The sequence below is a fragment of the Sphaerodactylus townsendi genome, linkage group LG08 (genome assembly GCF_021028975.2).
Source record: "Sphaerodactylus townsendi isolate TG3544 linkage group LG08, MPM_Stown_v2.3, whole genome shotgun sequence".
NCBI classification, from domain to species: Eukaryota; Metazoa; Chordata; class Lepidosauria; order Squamata; family Sphaerodactylidae; genus Sphaerodactylus; species Sphaerodactylus townsendi.
In genome coordinates this window covers 7,214,888-7,236,358 of record NC_059432.1, presented here as the reverse complement: position 1 = coordinate 7,236,358, position 21,471 = coordinate 7,214,888, and the positions used below count along the sequence as shown (strand labels likewise).

At 46.9% G+C, this 21,471-nt stretch overlaps 1 protein-coding gene across 1 annotated transcript in view; it reads right to left on the bottom strand.

The window, feature by feature from the left end:
* SORBS1 (sorbin and SH3 domain containing 1) overlaps window positions 1-21,471 on the bottom strand; it is a 244,631-nt gene that overhangs the window by 104,582 nt on the left and 118,578 nt on the right. The window contains exons 3-5 of the mRNA XM_048505888.1: window positions 14,805-15,119; window positions 3,028-3,083; window positions 1,491-1,562 (exon numbers count right to left, since the gene is read on the bottom strand). Coding sequence (XP_048361845.1) covers window positions 1,491-1,562; window positions 3,028-3,083; window positions 14,805-14,836 — 160 coding nt within the window. The 5' untranslated portion in view covers window positions 14,837-15,119. The remainder of the gene's footprint in view (window positions 1-1,490; window positions 1,563-3,027; window positions 3,084-14,804; window positions 15,120-21,471) is intronic.

The following is a 21,471-nucleotide window of genomic DNA, read 5'->3' as shown; positions in this document are numbered from 1 at the left end:
CAGCAAGGGGCCCAGGTCTACTGCTTGGACAGGCAGCAAGGGGCCCAGGTCTACCACTTGGGCAAGCAGCAAGGGGCCCAGGTCTACTGCTTGGGAAGGCTGGAAGGAGCCCAGGTCTACTGCTGCACAGGCCAGAAGGGGTTGAGTGGGTGTGCGCCCTCCCTCGACCTGTGACTCCCACCTTAAAGGGAGAATCTGGGGTCCCTAGTTTAAACACCATTGAAAGTGATGCTGTTTGGAGGTGGATTCCCCCCCCCCCAAAAAAAAATCACTTTCAATGTTGTTTAAACTGGGGACCCCAGATTCTCCCTTTAAGGTGGATTTAAAAGGAGAATCTGGGGTCCCTAGTTAAAACAACATTGAAAGTGATGGTGGAATCCACCCCCAAACAGCATCTATGGGCTCCCGAAAAATCCCTGAAATGTTGGTGCTGCTAGTCTAAAACCTGTGCTCCCTTCAGGCCAAAAACTGAAAAAACACTAAAAAATACAAAAAAACACACACGAACCTGAATTTTTTGTGCACCCCCCACGTGACCAAATGGGGGGCGCCCAGGGACATTTGACTCCCTATGTCCCCATGGCAGATATGCCCCTGGAGGACACTGATTCATAAGGTCGCCATGAGTCAAAAGAAACTTGGCAGCACTTAACACACATGGCCGAGTGATCACACATGCACATATATGAATTGTTTTCAAAAGCTGATTTTTAATCTCTTTTGAGGCCCAAACTGGGTAGAAAGAGAGCATTTGTATTAAGCGACGTCAAGTCGTTCTCAACTCATGGCAACCCTAGGATTCGATGTCCTCCAAAATGTCATACTGTGACAAAAGAACAATAGCCTCCGTTTAGTGTCTGTGCACGTGTATAAACTATCAATTAACAGCAGACAAGAAGGAGGCGTGGCAGACAAAACAAAATAGTCTCACAATCTAACAGAAGGCGAGACAGACACATCTCCCTCGTCCCTGCTACAAAGTGCAGGCAGCAAAATCAATTGTTTTACATGGGACTGCTTTTGTGTTTCATGAGGCATAACCGCTTCATGCATTGCTCATTCAGGTTCGTTTGTGGTTTTTTGTAAATAAAGCAACCAAACCCCAAGGTGCTGTCTAAGATGAGACGGGTCTCATTCTGGACATGGCGGGGGTAGCTACGGTTCTCCATTCCTGGGATTTAGTGCCTCAACCACCCTGGACCAACTCTGGCAAGTCTCTGATTGGCTTAGAGCCAACTTAGCCTTTGTTTGCGATGGGCCCTTTGCTGTGCCACATTTTGAGGGAAATATGAAGACAACCTAAATCAACTTAATCCCAGTGGTGGTTGTTTTTGATATTTGATCTGAATAGCTTTTATTCTGCAGAACAGAAAGATTTTATATTAATTTACCTACTTTGCAAAGTAACTTTTTCACCTGACTGAAGCTTGCAAGCACAAAATAGCAGTATTCTAATAGTCAGTTCTAATGGTCGTGGCTATTCAACACACCTCTCTCCTGTCCATTGCTGCTTGAGAGTAATCCATTCACCACCGTGTTTCCCACGTCAACATCCTCATGTTCTGGAAGAAGAACAGAAACTATAATCAGTTTAGGGTTTTCACACTTCAACTGCAATAGAGTAAAATTTCCCAGAAATTCCAAGTCAGTGGAAACAGAAGAAATAACTTCTTTGTAAGATCTCCAGATTACTGGGGAGGGGGTGGGGGGAGAGAGATGATTAAACAAAAGTACAACCATTTATGTGCTTGAAAATAACATATGATAAAATGTTGGTGATCTTCCCAGATTTTTAAGAGGGCAAAGGCAGAAGTGTGAAGTTTTGGCTGCAACAGAAAGAAAAGGATTGAGGACAAGGATAACAGCTTGGGTTTTCCCCCTCAAATGGTAACTAAAAATCTTTAACAGCTACAAGACAGTCCTACGTAGCATTATACCTTTCAAGCCCATTAGCCTGAATGCATTTAGAAGAGTGTAATTCTGCCTTGGATTGCACAATTAGTTCCATTCAACGATCACACAGGTTGATTCCATTCAGGGCAAATGTAACAGGTGTAGGATGCTGTATAAACCATTTGGGGGGAGACGTCACACAAGTCCCATCCCCAAAACAACCCTGCCCTGTTTTGTTTCCCTCAACCCAGGATTTTTGAAAATAGCTAAACCAGTGATGTTTTTGAAAACTGCTAGAATGGAGTCACTCCCGTGTAAATGGCCAGGCAGGAGGCGCTGTGTTTCCCTCCTTTCCACCGCCCGTCCATGGTCAGGGAGAATCCGCCTGCCACAGCAGTACGTTTTTTATTGCCCTGAGGTTGCAAGAAGCCCCCTTTTTCTTTTTTATCTTGTGGGCTGCATCTGCGTAGCTACACAGGTGCAGCCAATCGTATTGTAGGATGATGGGCAAGGCTGTGGGGGTTAATTTCTGCGTGCCTGGGTTGCTACGATGTGTTCTGGAAATTAAAAAAAAGAGAAGCATCTCTGTGCAAAGGTGTGAAAGCAACCTGGATTGTTTCCGTGGGCTCCAATCGCTGCCTGCAAGGCACGCATGTGAATGGGAAAAAGAAAAATTGGTTCTTTTATACCAACTGCAGCCCATTATAGATTTGCTGTGAGAAATCGACCACTGGCCCAGAAACTAAGCACAGCAACAAATAACGAAAACCAAAAAGGCATTTGCTTCTTCTTTTTTTAGGTCAGTGTTCTGATTGATAGATTTTCTCCTTGAAACACAACTAATCTAGAACTTCAAAAGTAGCAATTGGAAGGGATCAGGAGAGAGAGAGAGAGAAACCTAAATCAATGCCTCCTATTTCTCTTTTTATTCATGGACCCCAGCCCTACAATCACTAAAAGGTAAAACAGATTGGCATCTCATCAAATATGACTCTCTTCTTGGGAGAATAATTATTGGTCCAAACTGTTATGAATGCCTGACACATCTCTGAGAAGTTTCTTGCAGGGGAAACAAAGCACAGACCAGTTATGAGTCACAAAAGGGCAAGAAGATGATGAAGAAATCCCACTTACCAGAAGTCATGGCGGCAGCAAGACTTGGCTTTTGCATGTCCACACTCTGGTCCTGCCTAGACAAATGAAAGATGGGAGACAGTGTGAGCGAACTGAATGCCTCAACCCACCCTAACTCCCCTCACTGTGGACACACTGTGGGCACACAAACATACCCACAGTGAAGAGATTGCCAGTAAACATGTGGTGTCAGCAGAGTGAAATTAATTTTGCTCTTTGTGTCAAGACAAAACAATTACCAAAGATGGAGCCTGGAGTTCTCCCAGAATAACAAAGATGGATGCAGGGCTCAATTCAAATCTGTCTTGCAATAAATGGGCCTATTTGATTCCTCGGCAGAAACTGCCCCCTCCCCAATCAGTGTGTGTGTGTGTGTGCATGCGTGCATGTAGGCGTACATACATATATAATGTATAAAATCCATGCACAAGCCATCTTAAATATTTGTAGGGAGCTGTTTACTGTTGCTTTCAGAGGGGAATGCACACTAAAACACAAATGTAAAACAGAAAGGAGAACTACTTCTGGAACAACACAAGTTATTTATTTAAAAAGTTTCTGTGCTGCCTTAACACCAAACTCAGGATCCCCCAAACAGCAAACATTTCAAACATTAAAAGTGTATAAAATATTTAAACAATTAAATAAAACATGTCAACACATAAACAGGTAGGCACACAGTAGGCTAAAAGAAGTTAGTGCGGAGAACACTGTCCAGGAATCTAGGAGCTAAAATGTTCACCGGGCCTGCCCTTTGCACCTGTACGAGCAGACAGCAGGTCGGCTGTGTGTTAATTGTTGAAGAGGAGAAGACAAAGAGCCATGTTCACACCTGGCTCTGACCTGCGTCTGGTTTTACCGAGCATTCAGCCTTCCCCTACTCACTAGAAAGGTGTCATTACCTTCAGTTTCCTCTCTAGGTATTTACAACCAGGAGAAAGTATGTGTGTGAGGAAACATCTCTCCAGCCTACAAACAGTATAGACTAGCTAGCTGTTCCTCACGCAGGAGGGTGTCCTGGCTCACCCAGCCCTTCCAGAAGCTTGAACAGATTCTGCAGCGGCTCTCTGGGGCTGGAGAGAAAATTGTATTCAGAGGGAGGGGAGCCCCAGGCCAGTACGTGAGGGATACCTTACTAGCCATGAATGAAGGAGTTTTAAAATGCCACTAGGACCATCATGCAGCCATAGCCAAAAGCCATGGAAACTCACAGACGTCCACATCAGGTACCGTATATACTTGCATATAAGTTGACTTTTTCAGCACATTTTTTGTGCTGAATACTTATACACGAGGTGTATTTAAAAATATATGTATTAGGGTTTTTAATTTGTCAGCTGCCAGGGGGTGCAGTTTTTAGGCTAGCGGCACCAACATCTCAGGCTATCATCAGGTGACACTCCTGATGATACCAGCCAGATTTGGTGAAGTTTGGTTCAGGGGGTCCAAAGTTATGGACCCCCAAAGGGGTTCCCCATCCCCCCTTGTTTCCAATGGGAGCTAATAGTAGCTGGGGCTACATTTTGAGGGTCCATAACTTTGGACCCCTTGAACCAAACTTCACTAAACCTGGGTGGTATCATCAGGATAATCTCTTGCTGAAACCAGCCAGGTTTGGTGATGTTTGGTTCAGGGAGTCCAAATTTATGGACCCCCAAAGTGGGTGCTCCCATCCCCCCTTGTTTCCAATGGAAGCTAATAGTAGATGGGGCTACCCTTTTGAGGGTCCATAACTTTGGACCCCCTGAACCAAACTTCGCCAAACCTGAGTGGTATCATCAGAGGGTCTCCTGAAGATACTCTGAAATGTTGGTACTGCTAACATAAATGTTCCTCCCCTGACAGGCACCCTTAAATTTCCCCCAGATTTTCCCTTTAAATCACCCCCCCCCTTCTGAGTGGATTTAAAGGGAGAATCAGGGCTTACAGAGCTAGTTTATTGTATTTCTTTGAAATAAATATTCAAAAACATTTAACCTACTGATGCCTCAATTAATGTAATTTTATTGGTATCTATTTTTATTTTTGAAATTTACCAGTAGCTGCTGCATTTCCCACCCTCGACTTATACGCGAGTCAATAAGTTTTACCAGTTTTTTTGTTGTAAAATTAGGTGCCTCGACTTATATACGGGTCGATTTATACACAAGTATACGGCATTCTGTTACACACACAAGCCTTTATTGTCATAGTCAGAAGCAAATACATGAATACATGATAGATGAAAAAGGCAAAAGGCCCCACGGGGAGCACAAGAACGTTCTACTGAGAACTATCTCCCCAATGAAATTGGCGACCTCTTCACAAAGACCAAGGTCCGAATTATTTAACAATAGAGATAACATAGTCAGATCAGGCAGCCCAGATTGGAAGAAAAAATGTAAGTTGGCATATTTAGATCTGATGTTATCAAATCTGGCGCAGTGCAGGAGTTGGTGAGTCAGGTTTTCAACCACATTAAGTTTGCAACTGCATAGCCTTGCAGATTTTTCTAAATTACTGAACCTACCCTTTAATAGGGCAGAGGGCATAACATTAAATCGTGCAATGGTAAGGGCTCTCCTTGCACGTGTGTTCATTAAAGTATGGAGGTAGTGGGCCATATGTCTCTGCTCAAATGGAATAAAGAGTTGTGTTGGAGAGCAGGTTCGTATTCTGTTTCTGTGTTTGACATTAAAATTCCTTTGTAAAGTTTAGGCACTTAAGGAAGCTATTATGTAGCAATTAGGTGCCTGTTATTTTAGTATGCTAACTTTTGATTTCAAAGATATTTGGGCTATAAAGGTAAAGTTTCCCCTTTAGTCGTGTTCAACCCTGTGGTACCACTGCAAGCAGTGATTTCATAGGCAAGCCATTTTTGTGGAGTAGTTTGCCATTGCTTTCCCCGGCTATTCTTTACCCCCTAGATGTGAGCTAGGTACTCATTTTCCGACCAAGGAATGGATGGATGGCTAAGTTGACCATGAGCCAGCTGCCAGGATATTTGACCCACAGGGGGCTCGAACTCCTGACCATGTGAGTGGCAGTGCAAGCACTGAGCCACTACGCCACGAGGCTCCTTTGGGCTATGGGTAAGACCAAAAGTAAGTACAACAGGAACAGAATATGATGCATTGAGGAGTGGGGAAAGATTTCAGATGACCAAACTAGTGTTGTTCGCTGCTGCCTGGAACCTAGTTTGGCAGGGTTAGGGCAGGATAAAAATCTAAACAAAAAAAATCTGAACATCCTGTTCAAAATAGTTTAACTAGAATGTTAAAATTATTAAGATCCAGCTCTTTCAAGCAATGGAGTCGGTCACCCGGCTTGGATCTTTACCCCTTTTTGAAAATAAGACACAGATGTCAGAAGTTAATGATGGATTTTTTTTCTTTCTGTCTCTCCTACTTTGAACCATCATTTTAAATATCTTGACTGCATTTAGAAATGGGCAGCCCAATCTGGGGGAGGGGGGAGTCCCTTTCTGGAGCTGGTGTAGCCCAGCCCCAGCATGGGTGCTCACTCCGCCGGTGCAAGGGCAGGGGGTGGGGGCACTTGCCCTGCAGCTGGGGGCTATGGAGCTGTGCAATGCCCGACCCAGAAACCATCACTGCAGCCCTGGCCACCAGCATAACACATTGTGCCGGCATGGCCGGAGGCATTTTGGGGGGTGGGGCCAACCTTAGTGGAGGAGGGAGGAGGAGGGACACAAGAGGTCAAGTCGTGGTTTTCCTGTAAGAGGACTCAAATAAACCTCTCCTTTGGTTCTGGTGGGTTTTCCGGGCTGTGTGGCCGTGGTCTGGTGGATCTTGGAACAAGCCCAGAAAACCCAGCAGAACCAGTGGAATCTGGTCGTGAAAGCCTTCGACAAAATCTCTCCTTGTTTTTCTCACCAGGGCGTACTGCTGCCAACCTCCGGAATGGGGGGGGGGGGCGATGGAGATCTCCCCCGACAGCACTATCAGTTCCCCTGTAGAAAAGGGCTGCTTGGGAGGGTGGGCTCTGTGGCCTTTTTCTTCCTCTCGCCCTGCCCTGTCCAGGTGGCGCCCCCAAGTCCCCAGGAATTCCCCAGTTGGAGCTGGGAATCCTGCTGGTGATCCTGCCCCTGGCCAGGTGTCTCATGGTGCAGATCCATGTGAGTTTCTTGTTGTTACCGATGGGAAAATAAACAAAATATTTTCCTGAAGTCAGGTTGCCTGGCTACACTGGCTCCTTGCCTGGATACGGAGACTTGTGTGGTTCAGAAGCCTTCATAAGGTTCTCAAGGAATGTATTTGTATGTTTGCACCAATGCTATATGATTTCCCTTGTGTTTGTGTCATTCTAGGATGGAATAAAAGCCCCTTTTAGCTGAGTTTATGCCTGCAGTTTAGGATTTTAGTTTAATAAGGTTCTTCAGTTAGGTTACGGTTCTATTAGTTTGACGCGAGCCCTGCCAGTATGTAGATGTACAGTCCTGCCTATAAGTGATATAGTATGTGTGTTTATCCCTTTAAGGTTTTTTTCCTCTAAACAGTTAGAAATGTTATTTTTGGAAATTTATGGTGTCTGAGAATAGAAGCAATAGCCAGCTAAGGTCTGATATTAAGAGTGTGGCAAGGAAGTTGACTCTGGAATGCTGCTTAGACCAACGCCCAGCCGATAACCCTTTGATAAGGACAAGCTGACCCCCTTTGGACTTGCTAATCGAATTCCATTGCCAGGCACCCAAGGGTCACCCAGCCGTTGGAAGATAGTCACCCTGTTTTGCTATTGGACTGTTTTGAAGTTTTACTCTCAGGGATCCAGAAGCTCATTGGACCTGTTCACATCCTTACTTTCAGGATCCAAGAATTCATTGGTTCATTTGAACTTGTCTCTGTCTAACACTCCCAAGGAACCACCTCAGGCAAGAAGGTGCTAGCTTTTCTTCTGGGATTTGATCTCATCAGCATGTGCAAAGGGACTGTTTTCTCCCTTTGGCGTTCTAGGATTTTTCTCTGTATTAGATGGAAGGAGACCGCCCCCTTCCTGGGTTTTGCACTGTGGGGGTGGGACTGCCCTACACCCCTTTTCTGGGTTACTGGGAAATGGATAAAAGGGGGCTGAGGCACAGCCATGTGGAGGTCTTTTTCTGCTGAGCTGTGCCAAGAGATCACTTGCAATAAAATCCTTCCTGCTTTGAAGAAACGCCGGCTTCCTGCGCCTCATTAAGTTGCTGAGCTGAAATCACTTATTGTTACCTGGCAATTCGCGGTAACATTGTTGCGCCTTCCATTACCACTTGGTTTTGTAGCTCCCTTCTCCCTCCCAGGCAGAAAGCTGCTTTCCTTTGCAGGGACAGTAGCCACAGCATCGCTTTACCCCTGATCCTGTGGTGCTCTTTTGGCATTACAGCATTTACTCATCATCCTCATCCTCATCATCCTCATCATCCACCACCACCACCACCTTCTTTTATTGGCATAGTATCTTATATTTGCATCCAAGCTACTTTTATTTCCAGTAAAAAAGGGGGGCTGGATAACACTGGGGGGGGGGAGTCATCCTGCATTTAGAGTTACTTTCCTTTTGAGTAAATATGCTATATAGTAAGAATGTCAGTATGTTTGCTGAGCCAAGGGGTATTGCATTTCTGCAAAGCGGGACTTTGCAATCCCCCCCCCCCCCCGCCGTGAGCTCTGGAACAGACCAGGGGCTAGATTGGTGCAAACAGAACATCACCACCCACTGGTCCCCTCCCGCTGGTGTCTGTGTCGGCCAGGTTGGTCTTTTCCCCCCAACAATCCTTTCCTCAAGTTGTTTCCAAATTATCATTATTAAAATGTCTTACTTTTGATTAAGCTTTATGTGTTCTGAACACAGTGCAGATCCACCAAACCACAGCCACACAGCCCGGAAAACCCTCCACAAACAGTGAAGAAAGTCCATGTTGCTTCTGCGGCTGCTCACATGCTTTGCCACACGATGGCGGGCTTGACCAGCTTTCTCATTGCCATTCCCCAACTTCGCTGTCATCAACCAGTCTCAAGCTAATTACTGCCTTTTCGGATCCTGATATCTACTCCTAATAATTTTATTTGTACAGGATGAGGCTATTCTGGAAAATTAAAAATAAATTATTAGCTGTCTGAGGGCTCTACTTATGCCTCCCAAAATCAATGGATTAAGTCTCTATTGGGGTTAAATTGCTTGACATCAACAATTGGTTCCTGCCATGCAAGCAGCGGCAAATGGTTAGCATGATCATCTGCATATTTTAGAGGTTAGCATAGAAAAATGTCACAAACACGGTCTTTTTACAAGTTCTTTCCAACCTTTTTCTTCTCTTGCTGACTGAGAATTAGTTGATAGTTCCATGGGAATGTCAACTCAATGCATGGCAGCGGTGAAAAAGGCAAACTCTATGCTGGGGATAATTAGGAAAGGAATTGAGAATAAAACTGCAAAGATTGTCATGCCCTTATATAAAGCCAGTGGGTGCACCGCGACTTGGAGTAATTGTGTTCAGTTCACAATGGTCGCCACATCTCAAAAGGGATATCGGCGAGATAGAAAAAGTGCAGAGAAGGGCAAACGAGGATGATTGAAGGATTGGGAGAACTTTCCCTATGAGGGAGGAGAGGCTGCCAGCTTGGGGGACTCTTTTAGTTTGGAGAGGAGACGCCTGAGGGGATATGATTGAAGTCTATAAAATTAGCCATGCATGGGTAGAAAATGTTGACAGAGAGAAATTTTCTCTCTTTCTCACAATACTAGAACCAGGGGCATCTATTGAAAATGCTGGGGGGAAGAATTAGGACTAATAAAGGAAACACCCTTCACGAACGTAGGATTGGTGTTTGGAATATGCTGCCACAGGAGGTGGTGATGGCCACTAACCTGGATAGCTTTAAAAAGGGCTTGGACAGATTTATGGAGGAGAAGTCAATCTATGGCTACCAATCTTGATCCTCCTTGATCTCAGATTGCTAATGCCTTAGCAGACCAGGTGCTCAGGAGCAGCAGCAGCAGAAGGCCATTGCTTTCACATCCTGCATGTGAGCTCCCAAAGGCACCTGGTGGGCCACTGCGAGTAGCAGAATGCTGGACTAGATGGGCTCTGGTCTGATCCAGCAGGCTAGTTCTTATGTTCTTATGTTCTTATGAATTCACTTCATGCATCTAACAAAGCTTGTGCTACAATATACAGCACCACAAAATGTTGTCTGTTGTTTCTCTTTATTGATAACTGTGTGCCCCCAAGTTGCAATCAACTCATGGCAACCCCCAGGACAACGGGGTTCTCAAGGCAAGAGTTGAGCAGAGCTGACTGGCCCTGGCCTTCGCCTTTACGGCCACTCTGCTCTTCCTAGGTGGTCTCCCAACAGCATACTAATCATGGCTAGTCTGCAGCTATTAGGTGGCTACTTCTACTTGCTGTAAATACAAGTGGGGATGCTAAGGAATTCGTCAAAAACTACTTCACCACGTAATGAACTACGCATTGGATTTTTCTTGGGTCTGCTCTGGCGCCTGCACAAAAGAGATATCTGCTGGAGTTCTGCGCTAGGAACAAAATTCCCAGGAATGCAGAACTAATTGGGACCACAGCATGGGCGGAGAAGGTGCTTTTCCCAAAATGAAATGGCTCTGTGTGTGCATGCGTGCGTGCGTGCGTGCGTGAAGGTGTGATATTTATCTCACTAGGGATGTGCTTATGGCCTGCATGTTAAATTTGCTCAGTGGGACAGACCACATCTCCTCAGAAGCATTTTAGGTTAGGAAAACGGCACAAGGGGGAGGTTTAAGCAAATCCTCCCCATGTCCCGTAGTCCTGGTTCACTCTTGCCCCTGTTCACTTGGGAGCCACATTTGAGGAAGGATCGCACAGTGCCCATCTGATCGGCTGTGAGGATGTGATCAAAACATAACAGAAAGTTAGACCTTAAACCATTCATCTCGCGAACGGGTCCACAGTCTGGAGTCCTGACGCCGGTTGGTGGGTGCAACCACAAAAAGGTGCTGCAAAAGGTCGGAACCAACACAAACTTACTGCCACAGGTGGCAAAGCCAACCACACAAAGTCAGAGAGTGACGTCATATAGTAAGATTTCAACATTTAGGCAGAAGTTCTGTTTAGCAAGATGCCTTTTAATCAGCAGAGATAATCAGAATTCTGGGGGCTGATCCAAAGCCCTACTGGGTAAAATCCCTGCTCGGTTTCTAAAAACACTTGGTAGGCACGAGGAAAGGCATTAGCAGGCACCCATGGGCACCACACTGGAGACCACTGATCTAGAGTACCTTCTACTACACTCTGGGCTGATGGTCCATACCAGCTCCAACTAGACCAGGGGTAGGGAACCTGCGGCTCTCCAGATGTTCAGGAACTACAATTCCCATCAGCCCCTGCCAGCATGGCCAATTGGCCATGCTGACAGAGGCTGATGGGAATTGTAGTTCCTGAACATCTGGAGAGCCGCAGGTTCCCTACCCCTGAACTAGACTCTCTAAATCAGCAAAGTTCTTCTCCAGGGACTTTGGAGACAAATCACGGAACTGGGAGAAAGGGGCACGGGGGCTCCGCCTTTCTAGCATTACAACTTGCTGGATGCAATTGGTATCTCTGAAGCAACATGATCAATCTTATCTGCAGCCATCCTAAGCCACATTGGCAAAGGACTAAACCCTTCAGCCACCTGCAGAATGTTGTCGGAGATATTATTTGCATTTTTTGCCTGTAGAAAACGAAAGCATTTATTCTTTTAAATACCAACAGTATGCCAAATGGTACTGTTTTATATGGCAACTAAGTTATTGTGGCATTAAGAACAGTAAAATAAGTTTGGGTTTGACAGGGTAATAACTATTGCCTATATCTCAAGTGTCTCCACAATTTCCACATACCTTTCCCCCTGGGCTTCAGCATTTCCCACAAGAAGCACAAGCAGCAAGCCCCCAGTTTGCTGCCCCGGACTAGATGTGGAGCCGCAGCTGATCTGTCCACAGAATCCTGTCCAGGGGACTCTGTGCAGTCCAGAGGATGAAATGCTGCAGAAAAGTCAATTCTGCACAGCATAATTATACCGGGTTACATTTGGTATTTTAAAAACCGGGTCTGTTTTATCCCGGTTTCTCCCTTCGCAGGGTGCCCGTTTCCATGAAGGAATTGAGTTAAAATCGGCAGAAAATGCTCCAATTTGTTTTGCACAAGCCCAGGTTTTTTGTATTTACACTGTGAGCATACCTGCTCATGCGTGAAAATCCCTGATGTCCTGCATTCTGATTGGCTGTTCATTTTTCTTCCCAGAGGGTCCCTGGCTTGGGGGGGGGGGGGTTGAGGCTGCAGTGGGCAGGGGGGGTAGGTCTCCTCCATGGTGACTTTTCTTCTTTTCACAGCATTGGGTGGGGAGGCCAACTGCTCCGCTTGGCCTCCCCTGGGGCCCATCAAGGGCCCGTCTTTTTTGGCAATGGTGTGGGGAACGGTTCTTTTGGAACCAGGCAATTACGGCTATGCCAGCATGAGTCAATGCAATGGGGCGGCCATGGGCACCACTTTTTTAAAAAACTGGGAAGCTGGACAGGACACCTTCTGCAATGCACCTGCCCAGCAAGAAACCTCTGTATCTGTGTGGATGCAGAGCTTTCTCGCTGTGAAATGGACCAGCAAATTGCTACCGTATATACTCGCATGTAGGTTGAATTTTTCAGCACATTTTTGTGCTGAAAAAGCCCCCCTCAACTTATACACAAGTGAGTTGTATTTTAAAAAATATTTTAGGGTTTTTACTTTGTTGGCCACCAGGGGGTCAGTTTTTAGGCTAGCAGCACCAAAATCTCAGCATATCATCAGGTGACACTCCTGATGATACCAGCCATGTTTGGTAAAGTTTGGTTCAGGAGGTCCAAAGTTATGGACCCCATCCCCCCTTGTTTCCAATGGGAGCTAATAGTAGATGGGGCTACATTTTGAGGATCCATAACTTTGGACTCCTTGAACCAAACTTCACTAAACCTGGGTGGCATCATCAAAATAATCTCTTGCTGATACCAGTCAGGTTTGGTGATGTTTGGTTCAGGGGGTCCAAAGTTATGGATCCCCAAAGTAGGTGCTCCCATCCCTCATTGTTTCCAATGGAAGCTAATAGTAGAAGGGGCTACCCTTTTGAGGGTCCATAACTTTGGACCCCCTGAATAAACTTCATAAACCTGAATAATATCATCGAAGGAATCTCCTATACTCTAAAATGTTGGTACTGTAACATAAGCAGTTATGTGTTAGATGCCATATTGTTCTTGTTGACCCTCTTTTCCACTTACAGAGCTAGTTTACTGTTTTTCTTTGAAATAAATATTCAAAAACATTTAACCTACTGATGCCTCAATTAATGTAATTTTATTGGTATCTATTTTTATTTTTGAAATTTACCAGTAGCTGCTGCATTTCCCACCCTCGACTTATACGCAAGTCAATAAGATTTCCCAGTTTTTTTGTGGTAAAATTAGGTGCCTCGACTTATATGCGGTCAACTTATACACGAGTATATACGGTAGGTCTATCTCTCACAGTCCCCAGAAGGCCACAGCAGGTCCCAAATCTCTCCAGTCAGGCAGGTAACTGGCAAGTCTTTTATCTCATTCATGTCTCACACAATTTCGATGCATACTTAAGGAAGCCTAATAAACAGGCCCTAAGGGTGGTAATTCTATTACACCAGTGACCAGCCCATTCAAATTCAAATGGGGTTTGCACAGGACTTCCGAGAGGGTTATGCCCTGAATCAATGTCATGTGTGCTACTGCAGCAGCGGAAACATGTTGAATGGCAGGCCCAGAAGGGCTGAATTTGCCCAGGCAGAAGGAAATGAACTGGAGGAGAAATCACTTGTACAGAAGCCCCATTTAGCACGATCCACCTTTGACAGTATTTCCTTACAGACAGTGCAACTGCAGAGAGAAGTTCCACTGGGCTTTCAGTTGAGGCCACCCACTGTCCTTATTCCATCTTGCTGGCCTTCCCCCCACCCCCCCTCTTTGCTCTCCCCTAGCCTCAGATCAAGGACAGACTGTTGAGGTGGGCAGATACACACCTTTTGCTTTCTGCCATCCAGAGGTTGCATTTTTAAACATTATTAGGTTTAAACCCTATTATTTATTGTATTATTATATTTTAATCCTTGTACTCTGCCCAGAGCCAGACTCTGGTTGGGAATGGGTGGGATATAAATTTATAAATAAAATAAAGAAAAATCCTTTCCACCCCCCACCCCCACCCTGTTCTCCCGCTGGCAGTCATGGCGAGGGCCGGCAGGGGGACCCAGCAGCAGCAGCAGCAGCAGCACAGCAGGCCCACCTGAAGCAGGCGCTCAGCATCCCTAGGTCGACTGTTCCAGCTCTTGGCCGCCTGCGCTCCAGGGCAGGGTGGCAAAACACCTCCACAACAGCAGCAGCAGCAGCAGCAGCAGCAGCAGCAGCAGCAGCAGCAGCAGCAGCAGCAGCAGCAGCAGCAGCAGCAGCAGCAGCAGCAGCACTTCCATCCCGCTGAACTTCTGACATACCAAACATCTCACAAATCTTTTGGCATACATGAATGCAGGCATGAACCTTTGAGTGCTTGTGTGTGTGTGCGTGCGTGCACGTGCACACACACAACACTCACTCACATACATACACCTTGGCTGCCCCGCTTTCTAATCCTGATAGCATGTAGTCCTGTAACTTTTTTTAAAAAAGGAACTGCTTTGTAACGATGAACCAGATGGAGAAACTAGATAATGCATGGAGATAAACACCCAAGAATCAAGCAGCCGGCGAGACCAGATAGTTCGAACCCTTACCTTTGGTCTGCCTTTTCCGTCAGAGGCGCCATCTCTGCCCCTCCCCTAGCCACAAAGGTGTGTGCTCTGAAGCGGTGTGCTCTGAAGCGGGTGGCCTTCCGTGTCCCTCTCAGCTGCTTGGCCGAAAGCTTGGTCTGAGGAGACTCCTCCTTGCTCCTCTGAGGTCCTTAAATATGTTACGGCTCCCACTGCCCGGCTTTAATTAGCCAAGGATGTCTGAGTCATGTCATTCTGTCACTTGCCTGCTTGACAGCCTGCCGCCTCCTGCCACATGCCTGGCATGCATCTCCCTCTGACATCATGCAGCCACCAGCCCTGTCGGCAGAGAGGGGCTGGCCACAGAGGGGGAAGGGGACAGAAGGGCCTTTATAAAAATAGGCGCCTGAAACACAGGGAAAGCACGGCTCAAGGAAAACAAGCACCCGCTCCCTGGCGACCAGACGAGCATGCTGGCATTACATCTATACGACTGGCATCTACTACAGGGTGCCCCGGATCCCATTTCAATGGGAAGGGATCACAGCAGTTCTCCATTTCCTCACTTGGCAGCGCTGGCAAAGCAGGTGAAGTCCTCCGTGTTTTGTATCTGACAGACGGAGCCTTTTGAAAGCTCACGGTCTCGTAAGATGCTGCTGGACTCAAATTTAGCTATTCCACTGCACAGTTGCTCTCTGAAACCACCTTCATGTTTTGTTCTCTCTTTAACTACTGGGGGAGGGTGAGACTTCATGGCCACCTTTTCAAGCGTCAACTACACGAGGCACTCCCCGATACCAGATAGTCACCAACCACCACACACATCCACCCGCTTCCAGCAGCCATCTTGAGCAATCCATTTTTTGAGATCAAGCACTATATGATCACATGGCTCATTTGTTCCAATTCCTTGGCCAGGGATTCACACCTCAAGGACTTACGAGGACGAAAAGGCCAAGATACCAATTCTGCCAACAAAGTAAAGAATCAGGCTGAGGAAGCCAGACTAGTATCCAGGCACAGGGGTCCAAAAGAGATCGCAGGACTCAACTGCACTGTCTGGCTCAAACTACACCGAGCCATCATCAATCATCACACATGAAAACATGAAGCCACCTGGCAGTGAGCCAGACCACCCATCCATCAGAGTCAGCACTGTCAGCTAGGGTCAGGGAAGGCACCGAGTTGATTGAGAGGCATTCCTAACTCAACGTAGTTGCTACATAATATATGGACGGTGATTGTATCTGGGTGATTGAGATGCATTCCTGTCAATGTAACTGCTACAAGATATATGTACTCAGCCTGCTATATGTTACCACTCCTGAAATGGGACATTTTTTCCTTGATCTCTCCTTTATGGTTTCACATACTTTATAGATAACTAGGCTTACCCCTGACACTTTCTTCTCCCATGGGAAACTGAATGTTTCCGTTGCTCTGTGGGGGTAGGAGTCCAGGTGGCTTTATCTCTCTCTGTCACTGATCTTGGGGCACCTCGACTCAGTAGTAACTTTTTCTCACATTCTTTGGGAAAACGGTGGGAGGGATATTGTTTTTGAATAAAGGGGGTAGCAAAAGCCAGGTTCGGCAGAACTGGCTTCTTGCAAGCTGGGTGCTTTGTTGCCTTCCAATAAATCCAGCGTCCTTCTGCAGGGACATTCTGCGTGCCAGGCCAGTACTCTACCGTGGAGTCACAACTCTTCCTACAACAGACTTCCTTTCTTTGCTTCTAGACAGTCCTCAAACCTAAAACACCTTCTTATAATGGACCACTTACCAAAAGACACAATCACAGAACCACATCCTGCAACAAATCACATTGGCCACACCTCGTCCCTACACACTCCATCAGCACAACTAGAGGACCAAGTAATATCTGCTAACAACATTCCTCCACTTATTCGTCTTCCAATGGATTATACACCTTCATTTTTAAATCATATTTTTAATGTTCTCACACATAAATCAAACAGAAACAGCACATAAACCAAAAAAAACAAAACCGGAAACAAAATACACCCCATTACAAATTCTATACCTTCTTGGCGCTCTTTTGCAGGACAAATAGGGTCAGTCCCTGACGATCCTTGATTGGACAGAGATGGGCAGAGCGTCCCTGTCAATTTTCCTGGATATCTCTGCAGAGTTTGATATCCTTATGGAGAGGCTGGTTGCCTTGGGAGTGGGGCAATTCCACTTGCTCTGGACTGGCCAAGTCCAGAATGTTAACAAGGGGGATTTATTTATTTATTTATTTATTTATTTATTTATTTATTTATTTATTTATTTATTTATTTATTTATCAGATTTAATATACCACCCCATCCCAAAAGGGCTCTGGGCGGTGTACAACCAATAAAACAATCATACTAAATCATGATCAATAAAACATTTTAAAATCAGATGCAGCTCTGCCCCATGGCATTTATGCTGTGGGTTCCTGCAGGCTCCATTCTCTCACGTTTAACATGAAACCGGGAGAGTTCATAGGGGATTTGGAATAAGGATTCACTGATATGTGTGTGACACGCAGCTCTATTTCTCCTTATCAGCTGAGCTGGGGGGAGGGGGGGTCTGCAGAAGTCCTGAACAGGTGCCTGGAGACTCGTAATGAGATGGATGGGCTAATAAATGGAAGGTCAATCCAGAGACTGAGGTGCTAGAGGGACTTGCATCCCCCTTGAAAGAACAGGATCATAGCTTGGGCTGGATCCTGGCCTACAATTGGAGGCCCAGAACTCCTCTATAGCACGTAGTGACTTTGGCTGATATGCCAGCTATGGCCGTTTCTCAAAATGCATGATCTAGCCACGGCAATCCATGCTGTGGTTACACCCAGGTTAGATTACTGAAATGTACTTTATGGGGGCTACCTTTGAAAAAGAAATTCCCATGGGGCCGACAGACAGCAGCCAGGTTATTGTCAGGAGTGAGATACAGACATCACCCCTGTGCTGCAACATCTGCCCTGGCGGACCGATTGTTTCCAGACTCAATTCAGAGGGCTGGATTTGACCGTTGGAGGCCCAAATAAAGGACTACCTTCCCCCATATTGTCCATCTTGCCAGTGAAACCCAGCCCTCACCTTCAGAGGGATGGTTGTGGCCTTTGGCTGGTGGAAACCCCTTTCCCTTGAGGCTCACCTGGCACACCTGGATCTCTTTCAGGCACCAGGCCAAAGCGCTTCCATTGGCCCAGCCTCCTGATGAAGGGGCTTATCCTTTCGCACCACTTTTCAGTCTGCTCACTGTGGTTTGGGGCTGCCTGAGGTCTGTTTTTATGGTCTATGTTCTTATGCTGGTCTGCGTTTTTCATGCTGAGTTTTTCTTGGTGATGGAAAGTGCTGCCAAGTTGTAATTATTGCAACCCTGCAGTTTTCAAGGCAAGAGATGTTCAAGGCAGTTTGTCATTGCCTGACTCTGTGTAGCAGCCCTGGATTTCCTTGGATTTCCCATCCAAGTACTAACCAGTGTGGAGTGTCATGATCTGGCCCTGTTCCAGCTTGATCCTGTCATGTCTTCCGGCCAGAACGTGGGACCCTCTGCCGGGGACTGCTCTCTCTGGCCTGCTTCTTAGTTGGCCCTTAGGCGTGAGCTAATCCGTTTGTCAGGCAGCTGCTGACTTCTGCACGTTGCAGAGGTGGGCCACTTTGGCTTTGGTGAAGGCCATGCCTCTGCTTCCCATGGGAATGGAGGTGTGCTGCCCCCCCCCCCCGCCCCGGGAATGGATGGTGTCAAGCGACATGCGGGGGCGGGGATGGAGTGAGGGTATAATGGAAGCTGGATTGCTGCTTAATCCTTAGTTCTGTCCGTGGGCATCTCAATGCTTAATCTTGATGCTGTTCTCAATAAATAAAATCATTTGGACACGAAGCCTCATTATTGAAACGTTTAGGGGCACGACACCCGCCCTCCTTAGCTTCCAAGACCTGATGAGGGGTCAGGGTGCCTAACGGGGGCTGGGAGCCGCTTGCTGTCCTGGGCTTTGGCGGGATGGGTGTCACAATGTGTGCCTCTTCTACTGTGTGTCTCTCGCGGGGAGTCTGGTTCTGCTTCGGATGCTAGCAAGGCTGGTTCAGCCGGGCCGACTATCCTTCGAATGGACCAGTCGGGACTGGCTGCCTGTGAGCCTTGCTTGGGCCCAGCTGGAGATGGGAAAGCGGCTTCATCCCCTCTGCAGCCGGACGAGGGTTCTTCGGCTGGCACAACCCGGTTTCTTTCTGCCCCATTGCAACAAGGAGTCACGGTTCATCGGAAAGGAACTTCTATAGTGCCTGTTGTGCCCCTGTTGGATCTGCAATTGCAGCACCAGGTTGTTCAATAACGACAGTCAAATTGCTATTGAGCTTTCTGAGGGCAGCTCAGCCTTTAAAGTTCCGTTAATTTAGGCTGACCAGCCGTCCCGCTTTTGGCGGGACAATCCCGCCTTTACATAATTTGTCCCACGTATTCCTTGCATTGTCCCGATTTTTGGGAGGCTGCCGCACTGCCTTCTGTGACAGGGCGGGAAACGGCAGCGCCCCAGAAGGCCGTGCGCTCCTGCGGCTGTGCACGCATGCGCACATGGGCTCAGGAGCACTGCCTTCTGGGGCGCTGCCGTTTCGGCGGGAAACGGCAGCACCCCAGAAGGCAGTGTGCTCCTGTGGCTGCGCGCGCATGCGTGTGCACTCGCAGCCGCCTACCCCCGTCCCGGGTTTACAAGGTGACCATCTGGTCACCTTACGTTAATTGTTAATGTATACATTTACAACATTTATATCCCCCCTTTCTGCCCAGTCAGGTCCACTAAGGCCATCTTTTTCGGCTATTCACAACAGTCATGAGTTGATCACAGCCGTCCGTCACTGGCTGGGGTGGGGGGGGGGAGGAAGTTGGGGGAATTAAATAGTGCTTTTTTATGCTGCAGCCAAACCCTCTCATTCGTTCTTTATTTTCTAAATCATCATGCTATTTGCAAGTGATAATGAAAAACAAATATTTTAAAATAATGAGCGATAATAAGCATTACCTGCCAAATAAACAGTAGTAGCCACCTTCCCTCCCCCCCACTGAAGATGTGGGAACAATTAAAGATTGATTCAGGGATACTAAAACCACAGCTGTTGTGTCAATCACCCAGAAAAGTCCCACCTCTCCTCCACACCTCAGCCAATCAGAACCCATGGAACTCCCCTGGAAAGGAGGGACTGACCCATCTCAACTTAAGAAAGGGAAGGTAACTTTTTAGGGCTTATGCATATAAATTTTGTGGCTCTGGAAAGCAGTGCCACCGCCAACTCAGCCAGACGTTTGTGGGCCTTTTCGTGAGGGTGGGGGGGTCAGTTTAGCCAGACTTGAACCCACTGGACAGTGGGAAAAAAGCTTTTTTACAGTTTTAGTTGTTCAGCAATTGAATGGGCTGCCTTGGAAGGGGATGGGCCCCCACCCCACCCCACACCCCCCCCCCGCAGTCTTCCAGCAGTGGTGGACAAAACGCTTATCAAGGACATTCCCTTCCAACTCTATGATCCTATAATTCTACAACTCACAGAGGTTACCTGACTGGAGAAAGAGGAAGCAAAACTCCCTTCAGCTTTTATTTACTTTTATTTACTTAAGTGCCAGTTTTATTTTACAACACACACACACACACACACACACATACACATATATATATATAAGTTATCTACACATAACAGTTACCCTGTTAAAGACTTCATTTTCTGTTCAATACACCTGAGCTGTTCACCTCCATTTGTGTTTTGTCTGTCAAGTGCAACGAGGATTCCCAGCCTCCAAGTGGTGGTTGGAGGTCTGCTGGGATCACAGCAGATTCCCAGGAGACAGAGATCAGTTCACCTGGAGAAAACGGATGGTTGAGGTTAGTGGTCTCTATACCCCGCATACCCCTGCAAAGTCCCTCCTCTCCCCAAAGCCGGCCCTTCTCAGGCTCAATCCCAAAATCTCCAGCTATTTCCCAATCCAGAGCTGGCAACCCTGATCCAAAAATCTAAGAAAATGTGATCAGTATTCACCCCACAAACAACAACAGACTTGGTCTAATCCAGCAGATTCCCAAATAGGAAAACTTCAGGGAGCACACAGCTGGCAAGCTGCCAATCCTTTATTCAAGCCTTGTGTCTTCCACGTTCGTTTGATTTTGGCCAGTTGGGGTACAAGAGAGGCCAGAATGAACATTCTTCAGCCCCACAGGCAGCGGATTTAGAGCCTGACCCCCACCCCACCGCCACCGCCACCGCCACCACAGCCATACACAAGAGAACTAGAAAACTGCAAAGCGAAGGTGAATCACTGGCACTTCCGAGTACTCGTGTTATAGGATCTTGCCCATGAAGATGGTCACCAAAATGTGTTACATATTAAGTTTCTTGCAAGGGCTCAGTTGTAATTCTGCTTGCAGATGAATGCAAACAAAGAGAAATAACTAAAAAGAAATGTGGAAGCCCCCTCCCAGGGCAGACGTCCACCACACATTACCAGCAAGCACCATCGACACGCAGGTGTGCCGATGGCAAAGGAGCGGCCCCAGGCAACACCCCGTTTTGGAGACAGATGGAGAGCTGATGGAGCAAAGAGGATGGGAAGATTTTTGTAGTAGATCTTTCAGATGAACTTTTCCCAATCTGCTGTTTAAACGACACATCAGCGGCGCCATCTTTTGCAGGAGCCCAAGACACGGCAGCTGCCC